Below are 27,515 nucleotides of genomic sequence, written 5' to 3' on the forward strand. Positions count from 1 at the left end.
AAGTAGACTAAATACACGTAAATATTTCCTATGATGTTAATATGTTCTCAACATAAACAACTCTGTCATTTAGAAACCTGATTTCATTTGAGATGACCCTCAGAGCTAATGTTATTTACCTTTCTTTTCAAATGATCAACTGTCCTGCAAACATTACCCACAATGTTGCAGTGATATTAAAATTAAAAAAGAAAATACAGAAGAATGGGAAAAAACTCCAACCTGGTAGCATGGACCACAAAATAGCTATTCCCCAAAGTATCCATGCATTCTTATTACTATACATTCATCATGAATGGAACATATAATACTTGCAGTCATTGGTCATGGTTTTTGAATGAGGATAACTTAGTCTCCTTAAAATTAGTAACGATCATAACTCTGTTTTATTACATACAGTGCTATGTCTGAAAAAACAATTATTCTGTCAATTATAGGTGACCGAACATAAAAATGGGGCCAACAGGCCTTATGTCCCTAGGCATGGAAGGGGTGCAAGGCTTCTCTCACAAGTAGAAAACCGGGTCCCACATTGGCCATGAGAGGGATAAACAGCTACTAATGTTCACTTGAGTAGAAAAGCGCGGCTTGGAGGTCCCGCATGGTGTGAAGCACTCAGTCATCATCTGAAAGAAATTAACAAAAACCTCCCTGTGCATGTGGAATGGTTCCTAAAACGCAAGAAAAGGACTTGGCAGGAAGAACAGACATCTGTTTTCTCTTGTACTGAATAGGTTCACCAACCAGCAGATAGTCGCTCAGGGGCATATGACTGCAAACTGCTCAGAGCATGGTGGACCTCCGGGAGGAGGGGGGATTACATTCCTGACGTTTGACTGCTTACTTATTAAAAAAGTGCACAAGCTTACCACCAGCCTAAAAACAAACGATGATGTGCTGACCCTCAGCAGGCCTTAGGACCTACCAAAAGGCCCACACAAGTCACTCTGTTAACAGATATTATCAATGTCAATTAGAGTTTTACATCTTTTCAGCTCATTATCTGAGTTTCTCTTCTGCTCTTTATAGAATCTGAGTCTTTTGTTTGCAAATGCACACATCTGAAACATTTGCCAAGTTTGACATAAACAGGGTTTTCCAAAAGGCCCAAGGTCATTACTATTTGATAAGTTTCATTAGGGTATTTGATGAATATAATTTTAAAATGTCCCTTTCTTAACTTTCAATATCTGCCCAACCTCAAAAGAAAGTTTTTCTTTTGCTTAATTAATTTCTTTGATCATCATCAAAACAAACAATACCTACCTTATGGCAGGTACCAAGCGAGGCACTGAAAATTAAACATGAATAAGAAACAATAGCTGGTCTCTAATGTTCTCATATATATATGTAGTTGTGGGATTTAGTTATAAATATTTCTGGGGTTATTTATCAACTCAGCCAATGTGTCACCACCCTCCCCTAATTGAATGCCCCTCAATTTTTTCTGATTACATAAGAAGCAAGCCTTTAATACATGGCAGTGTGAGTTTTGGATACACTGTTGTATCCAGATTAATTTACTAGAGTAAAATGGACAGCAATGGGTCCCTTCCTTATCACCCAACCATTAGAGCTGGACTTAAACTAGCTTTAAAAATCATCTCCCCAAAAGATGTGAGCCAAGTGTTCCTTTATTCAGACAGCATAAAGGGGCTAAGTCAATCGCAGATACTCAAAACCATGGTTCTATCATATAGGACCATAGACCCGAGGGCATATAAAATACCTTTGTGACTTTAGTGATATAATAAAAAAGAAATGAGGTCCAGGAAACTCAAGTCATTCTACAGGGATGTGAAGAAATTCCTAACATGCAGAATGCTGGCACATGCCAGCATCTCTAAATCTGCATGCTGGTCCTCCCCACACGCGATGGAGGAAGGCATGGTTTCTCCCAGCCAATTTACAGTATCAAGCCTCCTGGGGAGGTCTTTGAACAGTGCTCATTCCCAACCCAAGGGAAAGCTGGCATTTGAAGTGCACTGTTGACATGACATGTCAATCTATACCCAGTCCAGTTTTGACTAAATGTATTGTAAAGACTTCTTCAAAACAGTGGATATTTAACGCATTGTGTTGCTTAATATCATAGGTTTTGGAAATGTTTCCTAGGGAAGTGCTCAGGAGCCAGTCTAAATAAAACCTCTACGTTTTTAACAAATTGATAAAATAGACCTCTTTCTGATTCCGTTTTAGCTGAGAATATAAAACATTGAGTGTCAGGAGCTCCCACATTCCAGAGTGAGAAACTAAACCACCTAAAGAGAGCCTGCAAGGGGCTGGCTGAGGATGGGTTTGGGACACTTAGTTGACGGTCCATTAGAGATTGGAGAGACTGATAATGAAATTCACATGCAGATGAATGCTGATGTGCTCCGAGTCTCACCATGTGGGCTGCTTTCCTATCTGGTAGTCAAGCAAGAGGGGCTTCAATAGACCACTCAGGGAGCTTGGTGGAAATAATGGGTTGACATCTGACTTAAAACCTGAGGAATCTAAAAGGAGAAGGGCTGGTGGAAGGGCCTACAAGTGTGGCTGGGAAGTAACTACTGTCCTACCGATACCTGGCAAAAGTAGATTAGATGTGAGCAAAAGTAGATCAGATGTGAGCTTCACAAGCAGAGTTGGCCCAGGGTTGTGTTAGATCCTCCCAAGGTTGTGAGGGGCAAGAGGCCCCAGCAGAAAGGGCTAAAAACAGACTGTTAATTAGATTATCAGGATCTGAGGATGTCAGCCCAAGGACATGTATTCTCTAGCTCCGAGGCACTATAGCTGAAAGATCAATTTGGGGGGGGGGAGGAGTGAGGTTAGATAGAGATCTCAGAAAACCACAGTATCCCACGAGAGAAAGCACAAAGATTGCTGCCTGGCCAGAGAAATCAACAGCAGATCACATCATGGTCAGGCATCCTTCACCACTGCACCAAGACTGGAGAGGTTAGAAACCACAGCCAGTGAGCTGACCAAAGAGTTGGACAGACATAAGCTTCCAAAATAGGAAAGAAACAAATCACATTCCCATCCCACTGTGAGCTTGCTACTTGGGGCAGACCCAGTGGGGGAAGACATAAACTTCATTTGAAGATTCATTACATGATACTCAAAATTTTTGTCCAATAAACAGGATTGGACATTTAAATTACAAGCATCACACACTTAACATCATAGATCTGTTCCTAAGAATCAGATATTCAGCATCAAAATGTTAACCAGTAGCCTATTTCACATGAGTTTGAATTGAAAAAAATTACAACGTATTACACATCAGTCACAATCCCCAACTAATTCCTAAATTGTAACTAAATATTTATTTTCCTATAATTCCCTAAAATGTAACTAAGTACATCAGTTAATATCTCTCTGTGTATCTGTGTGTGTCTGAGTACACATGTCGCGCCTGCCTCGTTAGCAAGGAAGACGCGGCAACTGGAGTTTTTTTGACCGTGCTTTATTGGGGGATCCCTTAGGCTACATTTTGCGGAAGACGCAGAAAAGGGGAAGGGCAGTTCCTTATATATACTGCAAAGCAGGAAACTCATATCATTGGTTACATTTGACACACAGGCGCAGAACTTGTTTACTAGCGGGAGAAGCAAGGGCGAGGCACCGGATATCAGCGCCATATTTTAATGGCGTTGTCACCGCGCCCCACATACACACACATAATAAATAATTCTGTTGGGATGGAAACCTTTAAAACACTGCTTCCTGATCAACAAATAATCAATGTGGTTGTCAGCAAACAATTGCTTGGTAGGCTGTGATCGCTCTCAGCAGGGGCAACATCCAAGACACACAACCCTTTTGCTGACTCTCAGTAGTTTTCAAAACCTCTACATAAGATCCCGACATTATACAAACTGTATTTGGAGGGTAACCTGAGACTTCCCCCTCTGATGTCTTGTTTAAAATATTGTATTGAGGTTGGACAATGTAAATAAAGACAATGTAAATGGCTGAGAATGTACTGAAACGTACATATGTTTCCTGGAGTTTGGTGATGAAAAATCAAGAGGCAGTCCACCAAAACAATCAACAAGAAAGACCGGAAACGAAAGAAGCAAATGAAGAGACCTTCTGAAATAATGACAGTGGGTAGAAAAGTCAGGGGACCTGCCCTGGATTTTCTCCAAAAGCAGGAGCTTCAGGGAGTGAGTCAGAATGGACAGAGTAGAGGAAAGAAGACAGCTGTTGTCTGCATGTGCCCTCAGAGTCCTGCTAATAAAATGTCTGGTTATCCATGGTTTGCAGAGACAGTTTAACATTCTGCAAATCATTATGCAATGTAGGTTTCACATAGTCACAATATATTCAAAACCTCATAACCATTGTTTTTCAACAATGTCACAAAGAATTGCTCTGTAAGTTGGACAAATGATTGGAAGATCATGGTGCTTAATATTTACAGTTTTAACTTCTTATGCCAGAGTTTAAGAACATATAAAATAAGTCCAATTCACTGGAAACTTTAAAAATATTAAATGACAAGGACTAATTTACAAGAGTGATCCCTTTTATTAATTTCTGAACTCTTTATTTAAGTCGATTCTTTCATCCAAAGTAAATCTCTGTCCTGGTGTGCTGCATACATGTTCTTCAGCCGCCGTGAGGTCCTGGCAGGCCACTTATCTCTTTGCCAGAGTCCTTTAACTTCCACGAACCTTCTTTTCCTTATGTGCTTGTGAATGCTCCTCAGGGAACAATCATGTGCTATTATTCAGAAGTAGTGGACAATAGTATAAAATTACTTTCCCCTGTACTTCATGAAACCAGTTACTATGAAAGTATTGCTCTTTTGTAAAGAATATTCAAAATATCAAACTGCCGAGTTTCAGGCTTGAAAATATTTTCCATAGCAACTGAAGGACCATTGCTGGGTGGAAAAAAACCCCTACATAAGTACATGAATATCTTAATAACTGCACTGTAGGTACTAGGCATTAGGATATAACCCAGGCTTACACTTGGGCAATAAAGACTGGGACATAAATATCAATTTAGTCAACAGTGCCTCCTGGATGTGTTTAGTGCATAATAGAATGTCTGTTCTAGAATATAAACACTTAAGAGACATGTGTCATTTCAAGGGTTTTTCTCCTCTCTGAGTCTCATGCCTATTTGAAAGTGGGGTTGAGGATGCAGCAGTCAGTCTGAGGTCCCTCCAGCCTTAAAATTAGACTGCACCTGAACTAGTGATTTGGATCACGTAAGGCCAACTTTTCCAAGTCCATCAAGTCTTTCGAAGGCATCATTACTTTAGAAAATGGGTCCAGGTATCTTAAACTGTCTAACTTTGATGACAAACCTAATATGAAAAGACAGAGATGATAACTGGCTGGTCAACTCCACTTATATTCATAAATTATGATATTCTAGGTAAAAACCTTAGAGGGAAGCTCATAAGACAAAAGTTTTCAAGGAAAATGTTATATCATACAGCAATTAATACCCATGTGTACTATGCTAAAATACATGTTAAGCATGAAACATATGGTTTCCATTTTATAATGCCTTAACAATCAGGCATATTTCACACCTGGAGAAATTTTTCAACAATATTCCTTATCTAGAATGCTAAAAAGTCCATCAGAAACAAATCTTGAATAAAGTCATTATAGAACTACTAAAGAGTAGATTCATAGCTTAGAAATAATCAATGTCTAAAATGCCTGATTATTATACAGAAGAGAAATCACCTCTAGCTTCCATCTGCAATAAAACTAGTATATTTGTATAATGCAATATGTGTGCTAGCTATACATTCTTTCAAAATGTGACATTCCTTAATTACCTTTTGAAGTGTGTCTAAAATATATTAATTCCATAAGCCTTGACATATTAAAATTATTTTTTAGAAGTTCAGATTTTAAAGACTCACAAACACCTGATTACCTGAGAAAAATCTGGTGCTATTTCTTCATTTACTTATGGAGTTGCATTATTTACTACATAAATGTTATACATTAACAAATTCTCTCGCACACATGAAATCATGAGAATCGCTACTGTTGAGGCCATGGAAGCACGGGACAGTGTCCAGAAGGAGCTACGGCTAACGAGGTGAAGGAGGGAACCCAGGTGGTGATGGGAAAAGCAGATGCATTAGGGTGCAGGACCAAAGCTCCGGAGTAGAGAAGCGATCACCGGCTCTCAACTCACCTTTGCCATTTGTGCTTGAACCCCACTGGCCTTCAGGGCAGACACAGCTTTCTGAGCCGCTGCGGGACTGTCAAAGTCCACAAAACCATAACCTGAAATACAATGTAAACACACTTAGTGCTTTTAAGCCATTATTTTATGATTATGTAAAGAGTAAAAGGGTGACTCTACTATGTTTCTAATGCAGGCAACAGAAAGGAAAACGTCCTGACAGAGCTCAGGCCTGGGCAGCCTCAGCGCAGCGGCTTCCTCCTGCTCTTCTGTCACGGCTAGACAAGCCTCCCGTCAAAGGGGGCCAGGGAGCAGGGGGATGGGACCAGCTTTTTCCTATTCAAGATCTTCTTAGGTGACCTGTAGTTACTGGAAGAAATGACATCTAAGTTGCCAACCAAGATTAAAAAAATAAATGAAAGAGGAAGAAAAAATCGACTTCAGAGAAACAATGTTTTTAAAGATTCAGTAAGAAAGATGGAGCTATCCTACAAGAGCTTACAAATGAGAGAAACAAAAATTATGTTTTTTTTATGTAGACCAAATCTGAATTTGCAAAATTAAAATAAGTGCAACCGTTAGATACTCAAAATATAAAATAATCTAAATTCTAGTACTTTGTTAAAAACATAATACTCATTTACCTAAAATGTAGCTCATCATATCTCTTCAAAATAAAGAAGGGGGAAGAAATGCCTCCAGAGACCCAAAATAGCTATTTTAGCGGTTCATGCCCTAAAATCTAAAAACAAAACAAAACAAACAGCCTCGCAAGAGAGGCCCTGGTTCAAAGCTTATTTACCCATAGTTTTACAAACATTTTTAATGAGCTGGTCATCTGTTTTCCCAAGTGACAGCAAATCAGAAACAGGTAATTAGGGGGAAAAAGGGTTGGAGTGAGGGTAGGGCTGCAACAAAATAGGTACATGTATGGCATCTAACAGTGAAAACTGATAAAAATCAACAAAAGAGAAAAACTATACAAAGAATAGGATTTGTACAGCATGTAAGAGAAAACAGCCCCACTAATCTCAATAGATCATATGAGCATCATTTTCTTAAAAGACAATCATGGATTTTTAACTCTGATAATGCTTAAGTTACTGAGAAAAGATTAAATTATATTTAGTATACTGTTTAAAGGAACAGGGTACCAGGTAAAATATCAGAATTTTTCTTAGAATGCAAGTCAATTATTATAAAATTAATTATAATGTTATTATAATTATATATTAATTATAATGTAAATGAGTAAGATATATGGGGGGTTGTTTAGAAGAGAGGCTAGCCCTATCACTTATTCAGGTATTATGAAGACATGGTAATTTAGATAGGATGGTATTAGTGTCAAAATAGACAAATATAGATCAACAAAGTCAAACAGCTCAGAAACAGTCCAAAGTCAGCTTTGTAGTATTAGTATCAAAAATATTGCCTAGTAACAAAATAAACTATAATGAAATGGAATAGACTATCGATTACAGAAATAGATGTTTCAGAAAAGATGAATGCTAAAGCAGCAGCTTCCTTATATTACTTGGAATTGGATTGAAACGAGGCTTAATTTGATTTAGACAGTGCAGAAATAGCCAGGTTGGGGAGAAAAAGGAATAGGTTCACCCAGGTAAAAGCAGAGAATGCTACTCAACCACCAAGTTACAAATTAGGTTAAACATATTTTGGGGGTCATTAATATTTAGAAATGTGCTGTTAATGCTAATATGCAATGCTCTGTGGATAAACACACAGGTACACATACACACACACTTATACACAGCTTCAGTGGGTTGTAAATGAACATGTAGCTACAATGAAATGGGGTGGCTCTTGCTGATGGATATTTAAATTTTTCCTCCAATTTTGTTACTGCTAATAAGTAAACAGAAGATCTCAGTTTTGATGTTACTGTACTTGAAGTTACTATCTACTCAGGTAATATTAGCATTCTTTTATCTGTTATTTTCTTAAGAGAAATCCGTAATAGTTGTATTTTAGCTGTTTATTATATCCTTTTCTGGCCTTTTCCAAAGCCCACCCTACTATGGCTATTTCATAACCATTTGCTGAAGACAAATATAATGGGTAAGCATGCACCTGTGGCTCTTTCATTTTCTCTATCTGTATTGCTTTCAAGTAAATAAAAGACTATATAAAGTTTGGGTTAAGCAGGTTCTCTGCATTTCAGTATATTTTTATAAAGATGTTTTTTGAAGGTAGGGTGCACTAAATAACATGGTATCCTCTGAGGCTCCCCAGGAGAATTGTTTTCAGGTCTCAGGGCCAGGAATAGTTATGCCTCTCCTGCTCCATGGACTTCCCCCTCACATTGTGAAGACTGAAGCAGGGGAAGAACTATGTTTTCTACTTTTGCTTTGGCCACTAGGAAACACAGGGCCATTTTGTAATAAGATGAATCTTCTTGCTCTTATCCTTATTTTTACCATTGGTCTAATTTATCTTCAAACCACTTTTACTTATGAATGTGTGTATGTGTTCTGGTCTTATGTGCAATTCTGTAAGTAGAAATAATTAATCAGTTTCAAAATCAATCCTTTTAAGCATTTTTTTTGTCCTCAACTCCAACATATATTAATACCAGTGTTGGTTAAGCATTTAAATACCTTTTGTTGGCTAAACTTAGACAAAAATTGAAATGTAAAATAACAACTGAATCACCCATTTTTAAATTTAATAACTAAGGTACATGTTATTCAGAGTAATATTTCCTTCACCTAATTTTGTCCAAAATAGAGGCTCCAAAATGTTTTGTGACAAAAAATGTTCTATGACTTTCTTAGATTTCATTTTTATGCATGAAATTCTCTGATATGTTTACCCTCCCCAAATTAGTACATAACACAAGCACCTTTCATTTAGACTAATACTTTATAATCTTTTATGCATTAATTTATCTACATGCATCTATCAATCTATCTATCATTTATTTACCCTTCTACCTATCAGGTCAAGTTATCTTGGGTAACATGTTCTCTAACCATATTATGAGCTAAGTTAAATGCTATTTCTTTCTTCTCATTTGTCTTAAAATTACTTTTTTCCCCACAAGTTCTCTCTTTTTTACTTCCAGGATTTTATAAACCCACTCTTACTTACCCTCTCCACTCACCTGCCCCCCCCCCCCCCAGATATCTGTTGACATCTATTGCTGGGAGGCTTGTGTGAGGCACAGAGCCCTGGAAGGTTTCTATCACTGCACCCCTCCCCCCCAAAAAAATCAGTGTCTTCCAAGAGGTACTTTAAGGGAAGGTCTCCGGGAGACTTGTCATATCTAAAATCAGTTCTAAATTATTCCTATCCTTATTCAGAAGCCCAATAAATCCCTCCACTTATCAACAGATCCTTTCCAACTGTTACAGGTTGGAATGATAATAATATGCTAGATTTAGCATTAGTTTATTTTTACCCATACCTCTTCTAGATCATGCAGAGCACTTTGTGGAATTTTGGCTTCTAGGGAATAGGCTGCCATTGGAGAAGAGTGAATGATAGTGGTTTTCAGTTTAGGGGTATAGTGGAGAATTTAACCAGGGAGACTTCTGTATTCTCTCCCTCACTTAACTAGTGCAGCTCTGCTTTTTAACATATGAGCTGTTATGTTACATTTCTTTTGGGGAAGGGAGGGAAAAAAGGTGAGATAGGGTAAGGCTAAAACCACTTGTCTACTCTTATTTCTCTATTGGTTTGAAACTGATGTTTGAGATCAGCTTCTTGTTTTATGCCTGCAAGACTCTACTTTTCTTTATAAAAACAAAAGTTTTTTTCTATGTCTCTGCTCTTCCAAATCATTTGTAAATGTTAAATAAGACTACTCTTAGCAACTAAGTATATGCATTTTCGTCTACACTTTGACTCTCTCTAGTTTAATTGATTTAAAATATTTATTGGGTATTACTCTACGTAAAGCACGCTCTATTCAGTGTTCCAAGGCAAAACCGCCTTAATGTGCCATGTTGATTAAACATGGGCTTAGATATTTGCCACAATAGCTCCTTTAAATGAAGGCACTTTGAAGAAGAGACAGATACACAATGAACCACTTCAAGTCCAGATTAAAGGAACTGGCTGGTTTATAAGGAGAGGCCCTGCCATAGGGCTCATTCATGTTCTTTGCCTTTTTCAGACTGTGCTAAGCCACTGCCCCGTCACCACTGCTTGAAAAACTAGGGTCTAATTAATGAGGAGATTTGTCTCCTCTGCCTATTCCTGTCAACCTTATTTCAATTCATGGGGTCAGTAGTTAGATTCAAAGTCAGCTGACTCTATTCTTCCCTTTTCCTAGAAATCACATGCCTATTGTTAAGATGCTGGATCATTAAAAGTCAGAACCGCAGAGCATCGGTGCTGCCTACTGTAGACGCCTCCTCTTCCAGCTCATGGGGCTGGATGAGCTCATCCTAATTACATGGAAAACTGAAGGTCAGTGCATCAAATTAATGCAGCAGCATATTTCAAAGGGGCACATGACCTCCCCTCCCTATGACAATTTGGTCAGTGAAAATGGTTCTTTCCTCCCCGCTGGCAATATTGTCAACAGGCATTCAGCAAAGAACAATTGGGAGTATTGAAACATGTAATTAAGTACTGCTTAAAACTACTCTATTCTAATTAATAGAGCCAATTTGCACAATATGTAATCTTTTCAGTTCTTTACTACAGTCCAATGGTCTTCAGTAAGCAGCTCTAATCTCCTCAGGCTCAGGAAAGAAAAGCTATTTTCTAACTCTACTCCCCTCTTAAAAGCAGGGGCTAAATGCCAACCAGTATTCTGCATGTTAACCCTACTGGCGTCAAATCTGGAATTTTGGCAAACTGCTAGCTGCTGTTGGGTTTCTAGCCAAAACTCGACCAGGGACAAACGTAAGCAATATGCTGACATTGTGCAAGACAGAAGCTGGGTGACACATAAGATTTGGTTTTTAATAAAAGGAAGACAGTTTTGAAACCAAAGACCAGGTTTTAAATTCCATCATTTTTCTAAGGCGATGATTTAGCAAATAATCAGCCAAGAAAACATACCTTTGCATTTGTTCGTTGTCTTATCCAAAATTGCCTTTGTGGAGACTATTTTCCCATATCTAAAAAATAAAAACAAACAAGTAGTTATAAGGAACCTTTATTGATGTCTAAGTGCAAAGAACATGCATCCTTTTTAAACATCTGCAAACTTTAAAGTACAAAATGTTCTTTACTAAGGGACAGGAAATGAGAATTCTAAACTCAGAACTAAGCTTTTAAAAAATGGAATGGCTAGGCTGCCCCATTTGAATCTTTGGATTACAGTTTGATGTTTAACTTTGAAGAATCAGGTACTTACCTGACAATCTTATGACAAAAACATGAAATGTGAGCTCTATAAAAATATTTTCAAGGGCAGTGGGGTGGGACAGGGAGAGATTTTTAAAGGCTAGATAAGAGGAATAAGTTCTAGTATTCTATAGCACTGTAGGATGACTATAGTTAACAATAACATATTATATAGTTTCAAATAGCTAAAAGGAAGATACTGAATGTTCCCAACACAAGAAAATGATCAATGTTTGAGATGATAGATATGCTAATTACCCTGATCTGATCACCATACATTATAAGTATTAAAACATCATTATGTACCCCATAATTATGTACAATTATTATGTCAAAAAAAGAAGAAAAGCTAAAAAATAAAACAATGAAAAAGGGATTAATCATTAATTATAAGGGTTTTATAAGAAATGTGTTTAAATTCCTTAATGTGCCGTATGGGAAAAAAATGCAGAATGTCAAAATTTAGTGCACTGCTACTGAGAATGAAGTAACAGTATAATTTACATATATGTACCAAACTCACACCCCCTCATACTGACCAGACCATGAATGAAAGCACTGTTATCTATGCTTTCTTCTAAAAATTGAAGGAAAAAGAACCCTTGAAAAACAAATTTTAAGAATTTTCTTTACAAAGTAAGATGTTAGGAAATGCATATAACTTTCTTCATGTATGTGAGATTCAATTTTCCTCATTTATATATGATAAATTACAAAATACTACTTTCCTATGTATTAACTTTAAAAGTTCCACATTTGTTTTCCTTTTCATGTTTGATTTTGAGGACTAAAAAGGGTCTTAAAAGTTTTAGGAAACCAAAGTATCTGTGTAGCATTTTAAACCATTTTGAATACTGCAGGCTTCTATTTTATGCATTGAAACAAGTCGAAATATATTTTTCTAGAAGAAACAAATGGCTTGAGCCACCCCTCTCTTCCAGTTAATGTTTCCTAAGTTCACTCTGTGTAATCATGTAATCAAATGATTACTAACTAGGCATGAAAGTAAAGATAATTTAAGGTTCAAATGACAATTACATCCAAGAGGCATAAAGCTGCAAACACCTTCAATTCCCTGTAGAGATTCTGAATGTTTATAACATTAACGCAGGCCACTAAGCTTACCAACAACAATGACAACAAAAACTAAAAAAAAAAAAAAAAAAAAAAAAAAAAAAAAACCCCACAAATGAGGAAAAAAATAGTAAGTGATTTAAAGACTACCTTTTAGCAACCATTTATCTACCTAGGTTATATGCCTGATATGCTTGATAGTTCATGCAAGTCTTTGATGAAAGTATTTTTAAATTGTGTCCCTGCCTCATACCTTCCCCAAAACAGGAAAAGTTGGTATGCCTCCAATTCAGAAGAGGATGGAGAGTCACTGGGATGAAGAGATTACGCCTGAGGTCTTGGAGTTCAGGGTTTTTTGTAAGCCAAACAGAATAAAGAAAAGATTGGAGAACTTGGAGAACGTCAGGGGTTGGCCTTCTACACTCTGGTTCTGCTTCAATATTTAAGGATGGCAAAAATAGGAAAAGACATGGAGAAAGGGAGGTGCGGAAGAGGGAGTAGAGACATGGCCGTTGGAAGCACTGAAACTCCAGCCATGTCCCGCTCTCTCTGGTGCTGGCTCTGCTTCCACATCTGTGCCATGTGCACACCCCTCCCTGCCTCTCCCGATCAAATTCCACCTTTCTCAGCCCTCTCTTGGGGCTTCTCTGCCCATTCAGCTTCCTTCTCTCCCTCCTTAACTGAGTACTCTCATCACGTTTAATATCTGGTCCTCAACCCTTCCTTTTCTTGGGGATTAATAATTCATCCAAAGACACGGTTTTAATTAATGAATCTCCTCTGATGATGTCCATTTCTTCTTCCTATTTTTGTTTGTTTGTTTAATTCCCACCAAAGCTTTGGTTATTCTTCTCTTCCTCTTTCTACTTAAATATTTTATTAAAATTTTTAAATATCTAGTTAAATATCACCTCAAGCACACCATTTTCTAAATCCCATCTTCAACAGCACCCCAAACACATCTTTTCCTGTCTCTTTCTGTATCTCTTTTCATTCACTAGCATGGTCACACTTCCAATCTTCTTCCAAGCTTGAGGTCCTTCAGGCATCATCAACTCAATCATTCCTGAATCCTGCTGGTCAATGACTCTTCTAAGTTTTGTCTTCAATTTGTTTCTAATGTTCACCCTTTCCCTTCACTGAGCCTAGATGAAAAAGCACTTAACAGTTCTCTCCCTGCCTCCGGCCTCTGGCCCTTCCAGTCCTGTCTGCTGCATTAATTTACCTTAAATACTACTTTAAACATCTGTCCCTTATGCTATTCTACCCATGCTTGAACTTGAAGGACCTGTTCAAACAGTATCTTTTCCATGAAACCCTCCCTACTCTTTTCAAACGATTCAGTTGGCTATTTCATGAGAAGCCAGAAAGGGGGTTACATTTACTGAGTTTCTACTTATCCCCTAGGCACTATGCCAGGCACTTTGCATGTATGATCTTATTTAATTAACTTCACAAAAATCTTATTAGGTAGGTGTTATTATTCCCATTTGTGCACTTAGGGAAACAAAAGCTCATAGAAGTTTTGAGCCTAACACCTTGCCTAAAATCCCAAAGCTCAAAAATGAGTCGTGTTTTAAGTTTTCACTTCAATTTATCAATGAAATGATTCTGAGAAACAATGTTTCCTTTATACACTGGCAGCATGAAAGTAGAGGAACAAAATGGAAGGTTTTTTTTGTTTTTTTTTTTTACCATGGTATGTCAATATTCATTTTCCAAGCCCCAGTAAGTTTCTGTTTGTTTTAAACATAGGAAACAAACATGTGGCTTATGGTTTAAAGGGGGATAAAGAGACAGAAGAGGGTAGGCAGGAAAAGAGAGATTTCTAAAATGTATCAGTTTTACTTTCTATTGTGGTTTTCATCACAATTTGTGGGTTAAAGATTGAAAAGACTGTGATTTCACAGAAGGTCAGAAAAGTTTCCACCCGGCTATTGCACACTGGCCTCCTGCAAACAAGTGGGTCGGGAAGGGCTGCTGAAGGGAATCTCTCTCCTAAAGCATCTTCTCTTTTGGGTTGTCCACTCAGTTACACCACTCACAGCACAAGAGGGTCCCACTGAAATACAGACCCCAGGACTGGAAGATAAACCACTTTAAATCAGGCCCTGGCTAAGTTAGCTCCTCAGTGGGTGACTCGAGCAACTTACTGTGGGAGTGGAATACAGAACAGAGAGTTTTGATGGGATCAGAAAAGGTCCAGATCTAGAATGTGGGGAAGAAGCATCTATCAAATGGCACCTCAGGAACCAGGATAGGGGGCAGCAGGGTTCAGCAGTCACCATTCTCCCTGCTAGCTTTACTTACAGTAAGATTTAATGAAGGGGGTGCCAGTACACAGTTAATATTTAGTCTAATTCTTTTTTCTTTAATTCACATGGTTGTCAGTATGCAATATTTAAGCTAATTCTATTGTCAATCATCAATGCCTACATGAGTAACAGATATCAGGTTATAAATTAATAAAGCAACCAGATTTTCACCTCTCCTTGTTCCTATCTGTAGCTTAATTTGTTTAAAAAAACATCATTAAGGAACAGGGACATATGATGTACTGGGAAAACAGGCTTTGTGACTGGCAGAATTCACACTCTTAGTACACCAAGGAGATGCACGCCCAAGAAAGCAAGCTGGAGCATTTCATGGGGAGATAATGTGACTATGAGGATTCTTTGGGTTTTATCTAGCTTCAAAGTAACATGGTTCAGACCACAGCCCTGGCTACCAAGATTAGAATATTCTTTGCTAAAAGTAGATAATCCACACCAGAGGAAGCTCTGACAGTAAAAAGATAAAGAGTAATTAAGAGCCTATATAATAATTAGAATTTCAAAGGGAGAGTATAACAAGTAAAAACTCACATTTAAACCTATTGGCTCAAGTGAACCTGGCTGATAAAACCTAGTGCTTAGAATCTACTAAAATTTCTTTACTTTGTACCATAGTTTTACTCATTTCTCCATTTCCATTTATATCTCCTTTTTATCATCTGCTGTTATATAAAATCTAAGTATATTTTAGTTTATAATTAGTAAATAAGCTTAATTTTCTCCTCTGCCTCCATTATTTAGTCCCTCCGAAATTCTACCTTTTTGTTAATTTATCTTGGTTACAAAAGAAATGCATGCTTATTGCAATGAGAAGACATAGAAAAAGTAGGTTGAAAAAAATAAAATCACCTGAAGTCCTAAATATGAATATTGGTGCATATTCTTATAGACTTTATCCAATGTGCATATACAAATGTGTGTATGTGTACACGAGGTGGTGCACACATACACATACTCTTCTCTACTAGGGAACTTGCAGCTTTTGAACATTCCCAGTTTTGAAGAGTGGAGTCTACTCCAACCAGTACCAACAGATGGCGATAATGGTTGATAAGTTATTTTAATATTGGCCATTCCAGTTATAAATTCATTTAAGGCATCATGGTGTCATTTGCAGAGCTTGTGTAAATTTTGTAATACTTTATGAACCCGAAAAAGCAATTAGTGTGTTAAAAACAACATTAAGAAAAAGTAAATACTTATAATGTAAACAAAAAAGATACTTTAAATTTGAGAAAAGGCTAGATCTTGCTCATGCATATGGGATGATGGTTTGTTTTAATAGCTGCACTGGTATTGAAGAACAAACAAGGGCTCACGCATGAGACATACGATGTCTTTGCAAATGACAGTTATCAGCACAAAGAAGAGACGGGGGATTGAAATCAGGAAAAAAACAAAAAGGAAAGAAAAACAAAACAATCAACCTTGGAAAACTTATGACCTAGTGAGTTAATTCAAGGGAATAATAAAAGTCATGGCTTACATTTATACAGCTCTTATTCTATGCCAGGCTCTGTTCTAAGCAATTTAGGTCAATTATTTTAATTTTCACGAAAACCTTCTGGGTAGGCAGAGTATTATTCCCACTTTGTAGATGTGAAACTTAGGAGCAGAGTGAGTAAGGGACCTACTCAAGGTTACACAGCTAATTAGTAGCAAATACGGGAGGTAGGAAGTTTGCTTTGGAGTTTAAAGACCAAGCATGTTGACAGTTGTAGAAACTGAGGTCACTAATCACACATTGCTCCACAGGTTCAAAGCAATTCCCACTTAGACTCTGCACAGCTTCAACTGAGTAAGGGGAAGAGGGCAGACGCCGTAACTGCTAAGGTCCTTATGTCACGTGGTGATGACATTCAGAAAGGAATTACTTGCCTCAAGATTTCTGGATACATGACGGTGGTCTACCTTGGAATGAGATGCCCAACACAGCATATATATCAATGAGGAGGAAGCACGACTGGCTTTAAAGCTTTTAAAGGAATAACTCAGGTTATCTATTTGATGGGAATGAATTTGGGAACTACATACCAAAACCCCTAGTTATTTTGGAGTTATTGAGGGAAAAGAAAACACACACACATGTACCCCCCAACACTCTCATATTCATACCCCCACACACATACACACAGATGATACTGTATATGAGCTTTTAAAATTTTAACCAAAAAATTACTTTTCTCACTTATGTTGCCTGGGCTGGTCTTGAACCCCTGGCCTCAAGTGATCCTCCTGCCTCGGTCTCCTGAAGTGCTAGAATTAAAAGCATGAACCACTGTGCCCGGTCATATGCAGTTTTCTAATGTGTTTTGTTGCTTTATTTTTTCAATGGTCTCCCAGGAAACGCGGATTTCCTAAAATGTTTTAGCTCTTCCAATAATAGTTGGATAGGAGAAGGAACACAAAGTATAAATTACATCAATTTAGATAACGGAAAAGTTTGTTGAAGAATGAGGCCTAAAATAAAAGAATAGGAGTCATTTATAAGTTATTCTGAATTCTCACTGCCGTGAATAATCCAGCTGGCTATACCTTCTGCATTTACTTGATATGGGAAGTGGGAAGCATTTGAAGATGAGACACAAGATGGGACAATTTTAAATTAGGCAATCAGATTTTAGACAACTTTACCTTTTTCACCTTGATGATTTTCAATGTTTCTATTAAGACTTTTTCCAAAAGACAAAAATTTTAAGAGCATAGAAAAATATTCCATTTTTCCATTCAGTCGTTTTGGCGTAACTCGTCCATTAGATACCTGCCCCTCCCACTTACGTTAAACGGCTGAGAGTGCCTTCGTGAATGAATGATTCCTGGCATATGTAGAACAGGAAGCTACATCTTACGCAGCTGGAATTGAGTCGGGTTTTTTAAAGGAAGAGAATACTTGGCAACAAATGCTACTGCAGACCCAGAGGTCAGAAATAAGTGAAAACCAGGTGCCGAAGGAGAATGGAGTACAGGAGATAAGTACAGTCAAGATAGGAAAGATCCGGCATGTCTACAGTATGCCATTCACCACACAAGGCCTATGAAAAATATATAAGATGCCATACCTGCCATTAAGGGGGACAGTCCTTTGAGGGATATAACAAATTTTTAATACTAAAAAAACAAACAAAAAACTAAAAATTTGAGACCTTGTATGATGAATAGTAAATAAAGGGGGTGTAAACATAGAAGGAAGGTCAAGTTTAGCAAGAAAGACTTTAGGGAAAACAGAAATCCAGATGGGCTACAGAGGGTGAGGGACAGAAGAATCTGCCTAATGCAAACCTATGTAAGGAGTCACGAAGCTAAATGTGAAAAGGTCTTAGAGGGCCCCAAGTTCCAAGAAAAGGAGAGAGAACACAATGAGGCTGGAGGTTTTGCAACTGCAGAACAAAATAACAAAAGCAATATTTTAGTAAGATTGATGAAAATCTTATGCACAGGATTAGCAGAGAGAGATACCACATTTTATTTTATTTATTTTCTTGCTTTTTGTACTCCAGCAATAACACTCATGTTCAAAAAAATTAAAACGGGGGGGGGTGGGGAGGGATGGGGAAAGCTAGAGAGTGAATGGAAAGGTTATCAAGGGCAGAAGAGATTTAAGATAAAGGACTTCTTTAAAGGAGCCTTAAATATTTAACTTGACATCTGAGAAAAGTAATGCATGGTATCTGTGCTGTGGAAAACCAGGGGCTTGTCTTTGTGAATTTAGAAGATGGAGAAAAGGAACCACCAATTTCACTTTTGTGAACTGTCCTGGAAAGGACAGGGATTTCAGCTCCAGTCAGATGCAGAGCCTCCAGAATCAAGATGATTTAGAAAAAGGCTAGACCATCCTCCTGTGGTCTACCCTCAGCTAGCCTGGCTCCCTTACAGCTTGTGAGCTGATGGAGAACAAATTACAGAAGCTCTGAGCCAAAGTATCACATTCTTTCAAGAGAAAATACAGACATCTATATACCTGATTTTTCATAACATCGAAGTTTTAAGATCAACACGTCCTTTGAGAGTACAAATAAAATTGGTCATTTGCACCCAGATTTTGGGACTCTTAACCTTTTCTCATTAAATTTAGAACCACGCCTGCTAATTTGCCTTATCACATTCCTGGGTGAATCCATTATAAATGCTAGACAAAGGTAACAACTGACGCTGTTTATTGTTTGTATGACTTGAAATAAAAAATGCAAGCAGAATGAATATTGAACTACCTCATTAAAAATGGCTAAGATGCATTTTTTGCCATATCCTATGAAAAACTTATCTCTCTTCTAAATAAAAAAGCACACTATAAAGCATTTGATTTATTACACAGATTTGCTGTTATAGTTTAGTATCAAGTCTATTATGATGTGCAATCAAGGTAAAGTAGCTTTACACTATTTTATGGTCTTTTAAGAGCACACAGCACACAAAAGGTCATTTACATTATCTTATGACAATATTTTTACCACAAGTCACGGTGCTGCAGCACTTAAGGATGCAGTCACAGATGGCCAGACCCAAATTAGTGCTCCCAAGTACTAATATGTCAGAGGAAAATAATACATGCTGAAAATGAAATCAGAATTTTGCAAGTAAAATGTTAATTATCTATCATAAAAATGAATCCCTAAAAGTCTCAAACACTGATTAATGTCCAACTTTTAAAGCAAAGGCAATTTGATTATAGAAAGTGCTCTTTTATTTCTGAATTGGATTTATGAACCAACAATGATTATTTCTTAAATTCTCTTCCTCCCCCATCAAAACCTGTAATGTATTTCCTGTGCTTTGACTATCTAACCTGCATGTTTACGTACTACTTAACTTCACTGTAATGTAAGGAAGACAGTGTTATAATGGAAGGAAGGTACAGCTGCCACCAGAGGGATCTATCCTCAAGTGCTGACACAGCCAATGGCCTTGCCAGGCCTCAGGATGCTCATCTGTAAAGTGGTCTCATAACAGCCACCTCACAGCACTGTGGCTAAGGGCCATCAGAGTGCGACACATAATAGATGTTCAATAACTAACAAATGTTAACCTTTTCTCCCATCCCTCTCCAAATAAGGGTACTTATAATTCTTACTGCTCAAGAGCACTAACCTAGACTCTACCTTTTCACCCTGATATCAACACAGTCCTTTGTGTCAAAATGTTGAAAAAGGAGACCCATCATTTTTATTGTTACTTTTCAGCATAGTTTTTTTTTTTCTTTTCTTTTGCAGATCACTCAACCTATATTGGTTGAGTGAATAAAATATAAACATGTAACATGCTTTTTCCCCCTGAAAGTGTCTGGTATGGAGTATACTGGCAGTGGTAGGGAGAAAGAGAATATTACGTTATGCCTTAGAAAATGAACATGACCTTGTATTTTATCCCAATTTAGCTTATAGAAATACAAGAGGGAAGCAAGGTAATTTGGGAGTTTAACATGGAATGGAAAACTAGCGCTTGCGTGTGTACACACACACACACACACTCAAAACGTATAAAAGATTCTGTGTGTGTTGGGGGAGGGGGGAAGTAGACCAAAATACCCAGAGGAGCTTTCATTCCTAGATTGTTTTTCAAGTATCTCTAAATTTTGTCACTTCTTTTTAAATAAATCAAAACTGAAAATCTCTCACACACACAACCAAAGAACTGTGTCAAAGCCTGTAGAAACTGAATGCATTAAACTCCAACACTGAAAACCATAAATGACTGCTTCATTCAAAACAAGAACAGCGTGACAGAGAGCAAAAGTAAACGTGCTCTCTGAAGCAAAACAGAGAGTTATCTGAAACTATTAAAACAGAGTGTGCAAAATTGCCTAGAAATGTCTCTTGATTCTGGTACAAGTGAAGAAGGCAAGAGTCAAATTGGACATTTCTTAGCCCGAACACTCACGTTGGCTTTGATCCAAAACACTGCGCCAGCGTATTGATTTCCAAATGCAGCCCAACCTTTCCTCAAGTAATAAATCCTGACTGCCCAATGACCTTGAAAAGCCAATCTGAAGAACAGACTGACAAGGAAAATGATATCTATTTTACTCACTTCAGTTCTAACAAATCTGGGGATAAGATATAAATGTATCCCTAGTAAAAGACACACTTGGAGTGTACGAGCAAGGGAATGCTAACAGAGCCTGCCAGCAGGGTTGACGTTTCTAAACTTAGACATTTGGCGCAAAGGTCACGCCTGACAATGGTTACAGCTCTCCGAGCAGATCTGATGGAAAAGGATAAATAAGCTCCCATATTGATTTCCTACTGGTTTGCCTCTGAACTGCACTGTCCTTAGATTCTGCAGATAAAGATGAACAAGCATTGCCCAGGCAGAATAGTACAGTTCCAAAAATTTAGAATCTTAAAACTTAAGAAAATCAGAGAGGAATTATCTTTGTAAGAAAGCAAGTAAATGAAGAATACCAAATACCATACTATTACTTTAGCATCAGTTTCTCACAATTACCATATCCCAAACAAAGGAAATACGTCTCACTCTCTATATAGTTTGGATTTATTGTATTTTCCAGAAGATGTTCTGCTTGCACTTTGCAAGTCGGGGATGGGGGGCACTGTTATGTGGAGATCAGGCCTAGATGTGCTTCTTATCTACATGTCAGTGAGCATTTTCCAATCTTGGTTGTTTTGAGAAACCTTGCATAACAGGGGAGGTGTTGATGGAAGAGCAAAATGCCATTCAGATTCCTTAAAAGAACAAAAAAGATTCTAGAAACTAAAGGCAGGTAAAACTGATGCTGCTCTGAAGCAAAGTTCTAGAGTGTATTAGTAAATAGAAGGTTACAGAGCCCTGTGGAAAAGAACAAGCCCTTAAGAAGTTTTTAAGAACAAGCCATGCATGTTACACTTTTGTTCTTGTCATGTTGAGAGATGTTGAGGAACGTTGGGCTGCTCAAGAATGCAACATAGTACAATATATTTTGATTTGAGCTAAATTAAAAAAATTGTCCTTTGCTCATGAATTAAATGAAGAAATCTGAGAAGGTGAAATTTGGTTTGGATGAGTAGGTACCTGCTTGACAAGTGATTGGTTGGTGGTCACAGTCAACATGGAGTAAAGCCTCTAGCAATATTCCATAGGGCTCTGTTCTTGGTCAGCACTTTTAAAAAACATTTTAAAGAATGACATAAATCAGGTAATTGATGGTGCACTTATCAAATATATAAATGTCCCACAGTGAAGGGGGAATGGGAATGTTAAGATGTCAGAATTAACACTTTGAAATTATTTCAACAGGCTAGAAAACAAATACAGTAATATTAAACAGGGAAAAATAAATCTTACATCAAGTTCTAAGGGGGCAAAATAAAATCAACTGTACAAATTTAGGAAAAGCTTTGGCTGGTGACATGAAAATACCTGAGTTTTTTGATTAAGCACTGTTCAAATTCTCCAAATAACTAAAACTTAGGTTGAAAAATACATGAGACAGATCATAGAAAAACATAATGTTCTTGAGCCTTTTTGTTCACCATTCCTAAATACCCACTGTTATGGGTTGAACTGTGTTTCCTCCCCAAAAGATATGTCAAAGTCCTAAACCCCAAGACCTCTGAAGGTAATCGTATTTGGAAATCGGGTCTTTGCAGATGTAATCAAGTTCATATTACAGGGTGGGCCCCAATCCAATGTGAGTGGTGTCCTTATAAGAGGGAAATTTGAACACAGACAGAAGCACACAGGGAGAAGGCCAGGTGACTACTGGGACAGAGGTTGGAGGGACGCAGCTGCAAGCCAGAACACCAACCATTGTTGGCAAACCACCCAAACTGGGTGAGGCAAAGACAGATTCTCCCCCATGGGTTTCAGAGGGAACATGGTCCTGCTGACACCTTAACTTTGGACTTCTAGCCTCCTAGAATCATAAGACGATGAATATTTGTTTTAAGCTACTCAGTTTGTGGCGCTTGGTTTTAGCAGCCCTAACAAATGAATACTGTTCCAGATTGCCTATATATCTTTGTATAGGTCCCTGTCCTGCCTTGCTCCATCTTCATTTCCTGCTCTTTAAGATGTTCCGTCATCTGGGAAATTTAGCGTCATTCTGCACGACTCAGTTCAGTGGCATTCTCTGGCAGCAACCCTCTTCTGACCTTCCCGGGCTGAGCTGAGCGCTGTCCCTGCACTCTGCCCAGGTCGCCTGTTCACACAGCGTCTTGGTGCAGTGCTCAGCACACCATCACATTATCTGCATGGCAGTTGTCCCCACTAGGTGTGTGCCCTTGGACTGTTTGTTCTTCTCCTTGTATATCTAGCCGCAGCATAGTGCTTGGCAAATAATAAACATTGAACATTCGGAAGAAAGGAGTGGAGGAAGACATAAATGAGTAACGACAGCCTGCTTTCATGGAGTGCTTTCTACATCGAATGCAATTATTCTAAACACCTCCTTTAACCCAGTCTTCTGGGTTTTTTCAGAAGACAGTGAGCACCATAAACAAAGGGGTAGAAATCATATCCTGTGAGGAAGGAAGGAAAAGCTGAAGGTCTTACAGATGCTTGCCTAAAAGAGGAAAGATTGTCAGGAAGGACTTTCTAAAAACTGGAGTAGAGAGTCTGCTGCCACTAGAAGTTTCTAAGTAGAACTAGAACTAGGTGACTGCCTGGGCCAGGGATGGTGTGGCGAACCAGCAGCGCTTCACAAAATCTAAGCTGGGAGGAGATGCTCATCCGGGGTGTGTCAGTGGTGAAACAGAAAACTAAGTGTGGTGAATTTGCCAAAAAATTCAATTTATTCTGAGATTATGTACTTCTGACTAATTTTGTGTTAAAACAGCCTTTCTTTTTATGAAAGTGATGAAAGACGGTTGCTTCAGGTGTGTTCTTTTTGATAAAATAAAATTTTAACTCTAACTCTTTTTGATAAAATAAAATTTTAACTCTAAAATTTTAACCCTCATTATTTTTGTTTAGTTTACTGGTCCTTAAAATTCAAAAATCAGAGGAACCACTAAAATACAGTGGGTTGGTGGGCTGGGCTTTGGTGTCCCTGCTTTGAAAAGGGGACTGCACTGAATGACCAAGATTAATATCAAGGAGAATGACAGCTGCACGTACAGAATTATTGAGTAAAAGCATAAAGGTCAAGATATCTTAAAAACCACACCTTGCAGCGTTCAATTTATTTTACTTTGGTTATTAACTGGGACAAAAACAGCCCAATAAAATTCTGTAAAATTGTATATGAATTGACTACGCCACAAAGAAAAATCTACATAGGGATAAAGTGAGACAAGAGGGAGGAGGCTTTTGATTAGCTTCCCTCCCTCTTGAAGGGGGCAGTTTTCAGCTCTGCTGGCTCCTCATACTTCCTGTCCCTTTCCTGCTGATCAGCAGAATACCACCCCCTACTTCCTGCTTCCTTTCCGAGTTTGCTCAGGGCTGACTTAACCTCACAGGCTTAAACAGTCAAGGTGAAACAGGTCCTGAACACAAATGCAGGATTTTATTTAGAACCTGAAAGGAGTGGAGCCTCAAAAGGGAGCCGAGATCCTAGTGATACCAGAAAATCACTGAAGATGTGGTGTCAAAGAATGTAACCAGAAAGCTTCACTATATAACATATATATGTATATAGTTATATACATATATAAAAACATATACATGTATGTACATACACATGCATAGTTCTTTCACGCATAGGTAATTACAAAGTACTTTTAAAGAGTAAGTGTACCATCTCTAGCATTAAAAAGAGATTCAAGATCTAAGCATCCCAGATGGAGGTGAATTCGCTCTCCACAGACCTCATCCTAGGCTCTGCTGGTGATGGTAAGGGTCAGGTGGGGAGAGTAGATGGGCTTTCTTTGAGCTTGAGTTGAGGGAAAGGCAGGGATATGACAGAATTATCTCCTCTGTGCTCACGTGAGAAATTCATATTACAAATAATCTATATTGTCATCCCAATAATACTAATTCCCATTCTCTTGTTCGGAAACATGGTTATGTGTTTTAGAATGAAAGGAAAATAAAAGATAAGATACAGTCCTAAATAAAAAATTAAGTTTCCTTTCCCACTACTTAACTGTTCAGAGCTCAGCTTACCAAAATATTTGTTTTCTTTTACCTGGGTCAGCCCCCACCAGGCCAGCCTGGGACCTTTCCACAGGCCAGCGCCTGTTCCAAACCACATCCCGAGGAAGGTGATAATTGCCCCCTTAACACCCAAGCCTACACTGGGCTCACTAATTGCTCCAAGCTCCTGCTTGTTTCCTCTCACAAACACCTTCACTCAGAAAAAAAAGCAAGGAATGGCCTTAAGTTGCAGCTCATTTCCTACACCTGATTCCAAGCCCTTCCCAAGCCGCCCGCTTCATTGACAGAAGCAATGAGACTGGAGCGAGAGAGGCACGTGAAGTAGGGCAGGGGTGGTGGACAGGAGTAAGCACTTTTAGGTCCATTAAATGAAAAATGAAATTTCCTTTCACTGGCTCAGAATAAAACACAAGACATACTCAGTCTTTCAAGAATCAGAGAGAAGTTGAGACTGACTTCAGGAGATAACAACAAACCAACAAATACTTCAGAGAGACGAAGCCATATAACATTCCAGCATGAACCCCGAATAGTGAAATTTAAAGAAAACAAGATATCTAAAGTGCATTTATTGAAAATGGATGAAAACTTGAGGAGTATAGCACCTATTACTGTACCATGGCAATCGGATGCCCACATTTGTAAATCGTTTTTGACAATGATTATTTTGAGAACTCAGTTCTATAGACATTTTTGTTCTTTTCAACGAGGAAATCCTCCATTACGATTCATAGAGCTTTCGCCTGTAGTACCTAAAGATTTCCATTCCTCTGGCGCAACATAATGTAAAGAGATTGAAAAGGAGAATCAGATGCAGTAATGTATTTTAGGTTTTCAACAAAACATGTGAGTAAACAAATGAGCTAATGAATGGGGAATGTTATTCCTAATGAGTTAACAATGAACATGTGGGCAGTTAGGATAAGAACGAGGAGAGAAGCTATGACAAGTATTTGACTTCTATGATAAACTTTTAAAAGTTTTGCCACATTTGCCACATTTATGAGGGCTTCCACACATATGTCTCATCCAAGCCTTGTGGCAGCCTGGCAAAGGCAGTACCATCAGTCCTGTTCTACAGGGGATGGAAACTGAGGAGGGGACAAGTGACTCATCTTTCCACTGCCCTGCAACAGAAAGAACCCGGCAGAGAAAACCAGGTTATTTGGTAAGTCCTCAGTAAAAAGAATGAGTCTGAGTCAGGTTCTTCCTGAAGCTCTTTGAGTAGCCACTTTCAGTAACTATGTGGGTTAAGGAAACTGTTGGCTAAAAAGGGAAGAGATCATAACTAGAGCCAAGATCGGACCTGTGCCATGAGGAGTGCGCAGAGCCAAAAAAATAATGCAACACAACCTTCTTCTTCAGTGAGATGGAATGAAAACGTTTCAATCCCACATCCCCTTGAGTCACCATTCCACGCTTAGTTTAAATCACAAGTTTTAAATTTATACTAATACAAGTAGAGACTTGAGGGGATTCTGGGGATGGGGGGAAACAACAACCCAAAACTATAGTTTTGAGCCAAACTTAAAGATATAATGTATACCTAAGATTTTATCCTGAAATGGGAAAAAAAGGTATTTTTAACTCAGATAAAAGAAGCCAAAAACCCTTTAGGCTCATCACATAACAAAAGCAAAGCAATGAGTATTAAAAAGTCTATCCCAACCCACCCTGCAGAAGAGAAAAAGGAGAAGACATGCTAGAATCTAAAGAATATGGTTTGTACACACAAGCTCTACTAAGAGAAATAAATGATTCCTGGAGAAATGGCATGTGACCAACCTATCCATCACTTGAAAATAGGATAAGAGAATGCATAAGGCATCATTTTGGGGGGAAACATTTTAAAAATGTATTTATTTTATTATCAAACTAATGAACCAAGTGAAAAACCACAAAGGTGTAACGATTTGTGGTACCATCCAGCTCTACTCAGAGAAGCAGAGAGAAAGGCCAGGGCAAAACAATGCCTGAGAGCATCCAATTCATCAATTGGCTGAGCTGCTGTTATTGTTACAACCTCGGAGCAAACCCAGACATGACAATTACAGGACAGCAACCTCCCAGGGAACTGTTCAAATTGTTGTGTGTGAAAAATGTTAATGTGCTGGAGACAACAGCAAAGATCAATTTCGTAACATAAACTCGTTCCTAGTCTTGCTAAATGAAAAGAAGGAAAGCTGAAGTGTGTTCAGGGTTTCTTTTCATTTGTTCTTCTCAAGTACGGAAAGCACAGAACACATTTTCGTAAACTCTTGACTAATTGTACTTGCAATCCTGATGTAACTGCATCCCATGTAGCCACACCAATTAAAAACTTCCCAGTTGAGAAAGTCTCTTTTCCCCAGGATCTTCATTATGTACTTCTAAAACTACATGCAACGTTAACCGTTCTTAGTTTCCTTTTGTTTCTAGGGCACATCTATGGATTTGCTCCCACAAGATTCACTCTGCCAGGTGTTCCATGCATTTTAAATTATTTCTTTCTTCTGGTCTTCATGGCTGAGAAAGAGGACCAGACAGTCATGAAAAATATGATTTGGAATGACCACTAAGTCTGATGTTCTTCTGCATAGACTGCAAATGAATTCAAACCTC

The 27,515-nt window shown here is 38.2% G+C and overlaps 1 protein-coding gene across 8 annotated transcripts in view; it reads right to left on the bottom strand.

Moving 5' to 3' along the window:
• RBMS1 (RNA binding motif single stranded interacting protein 1) overlaps window positions 1-27,515 on the bottom strand; it is a 214,023-nt gene that overhangs the window by 33,951 nt on the left and 152,557 nt on the right. For all 8 annotated transcript variants that reach the window (XM_020288476.2, XM_020288475.2, XM_020288478.2 and 5 more), the window contains exons 3-4: window positions 11,191-11,249; window positions 6,163-6,254 (exon numbers count right to left, since the gene is read on the bottom strand). In XM_020288476.2, coding sequence (XP_020144065.1) covers window positions 6,163-6,254; window positions 11,191-11,249 — 151 coding nt within the window. The remainder of the gene's footprint in view (window positions 1-6,162; window positions 6,255-11,190; window positions 11,250-27,515) is intronic.

Source organism: Microcebus murinus, chromosome 8, assembly GCF_040939455.1.
Source record: "Microcebus murinus isolate Inina chromosome 8, M.murinus_Inina_mat1.0, whole genome shotgun sequence".
Lineage (NCBI taxonomy): Eukaryota > Metazoa > Chordata > Mammalia > Primates > Cheirogaleidae > Microcebus > Microcebus murinus.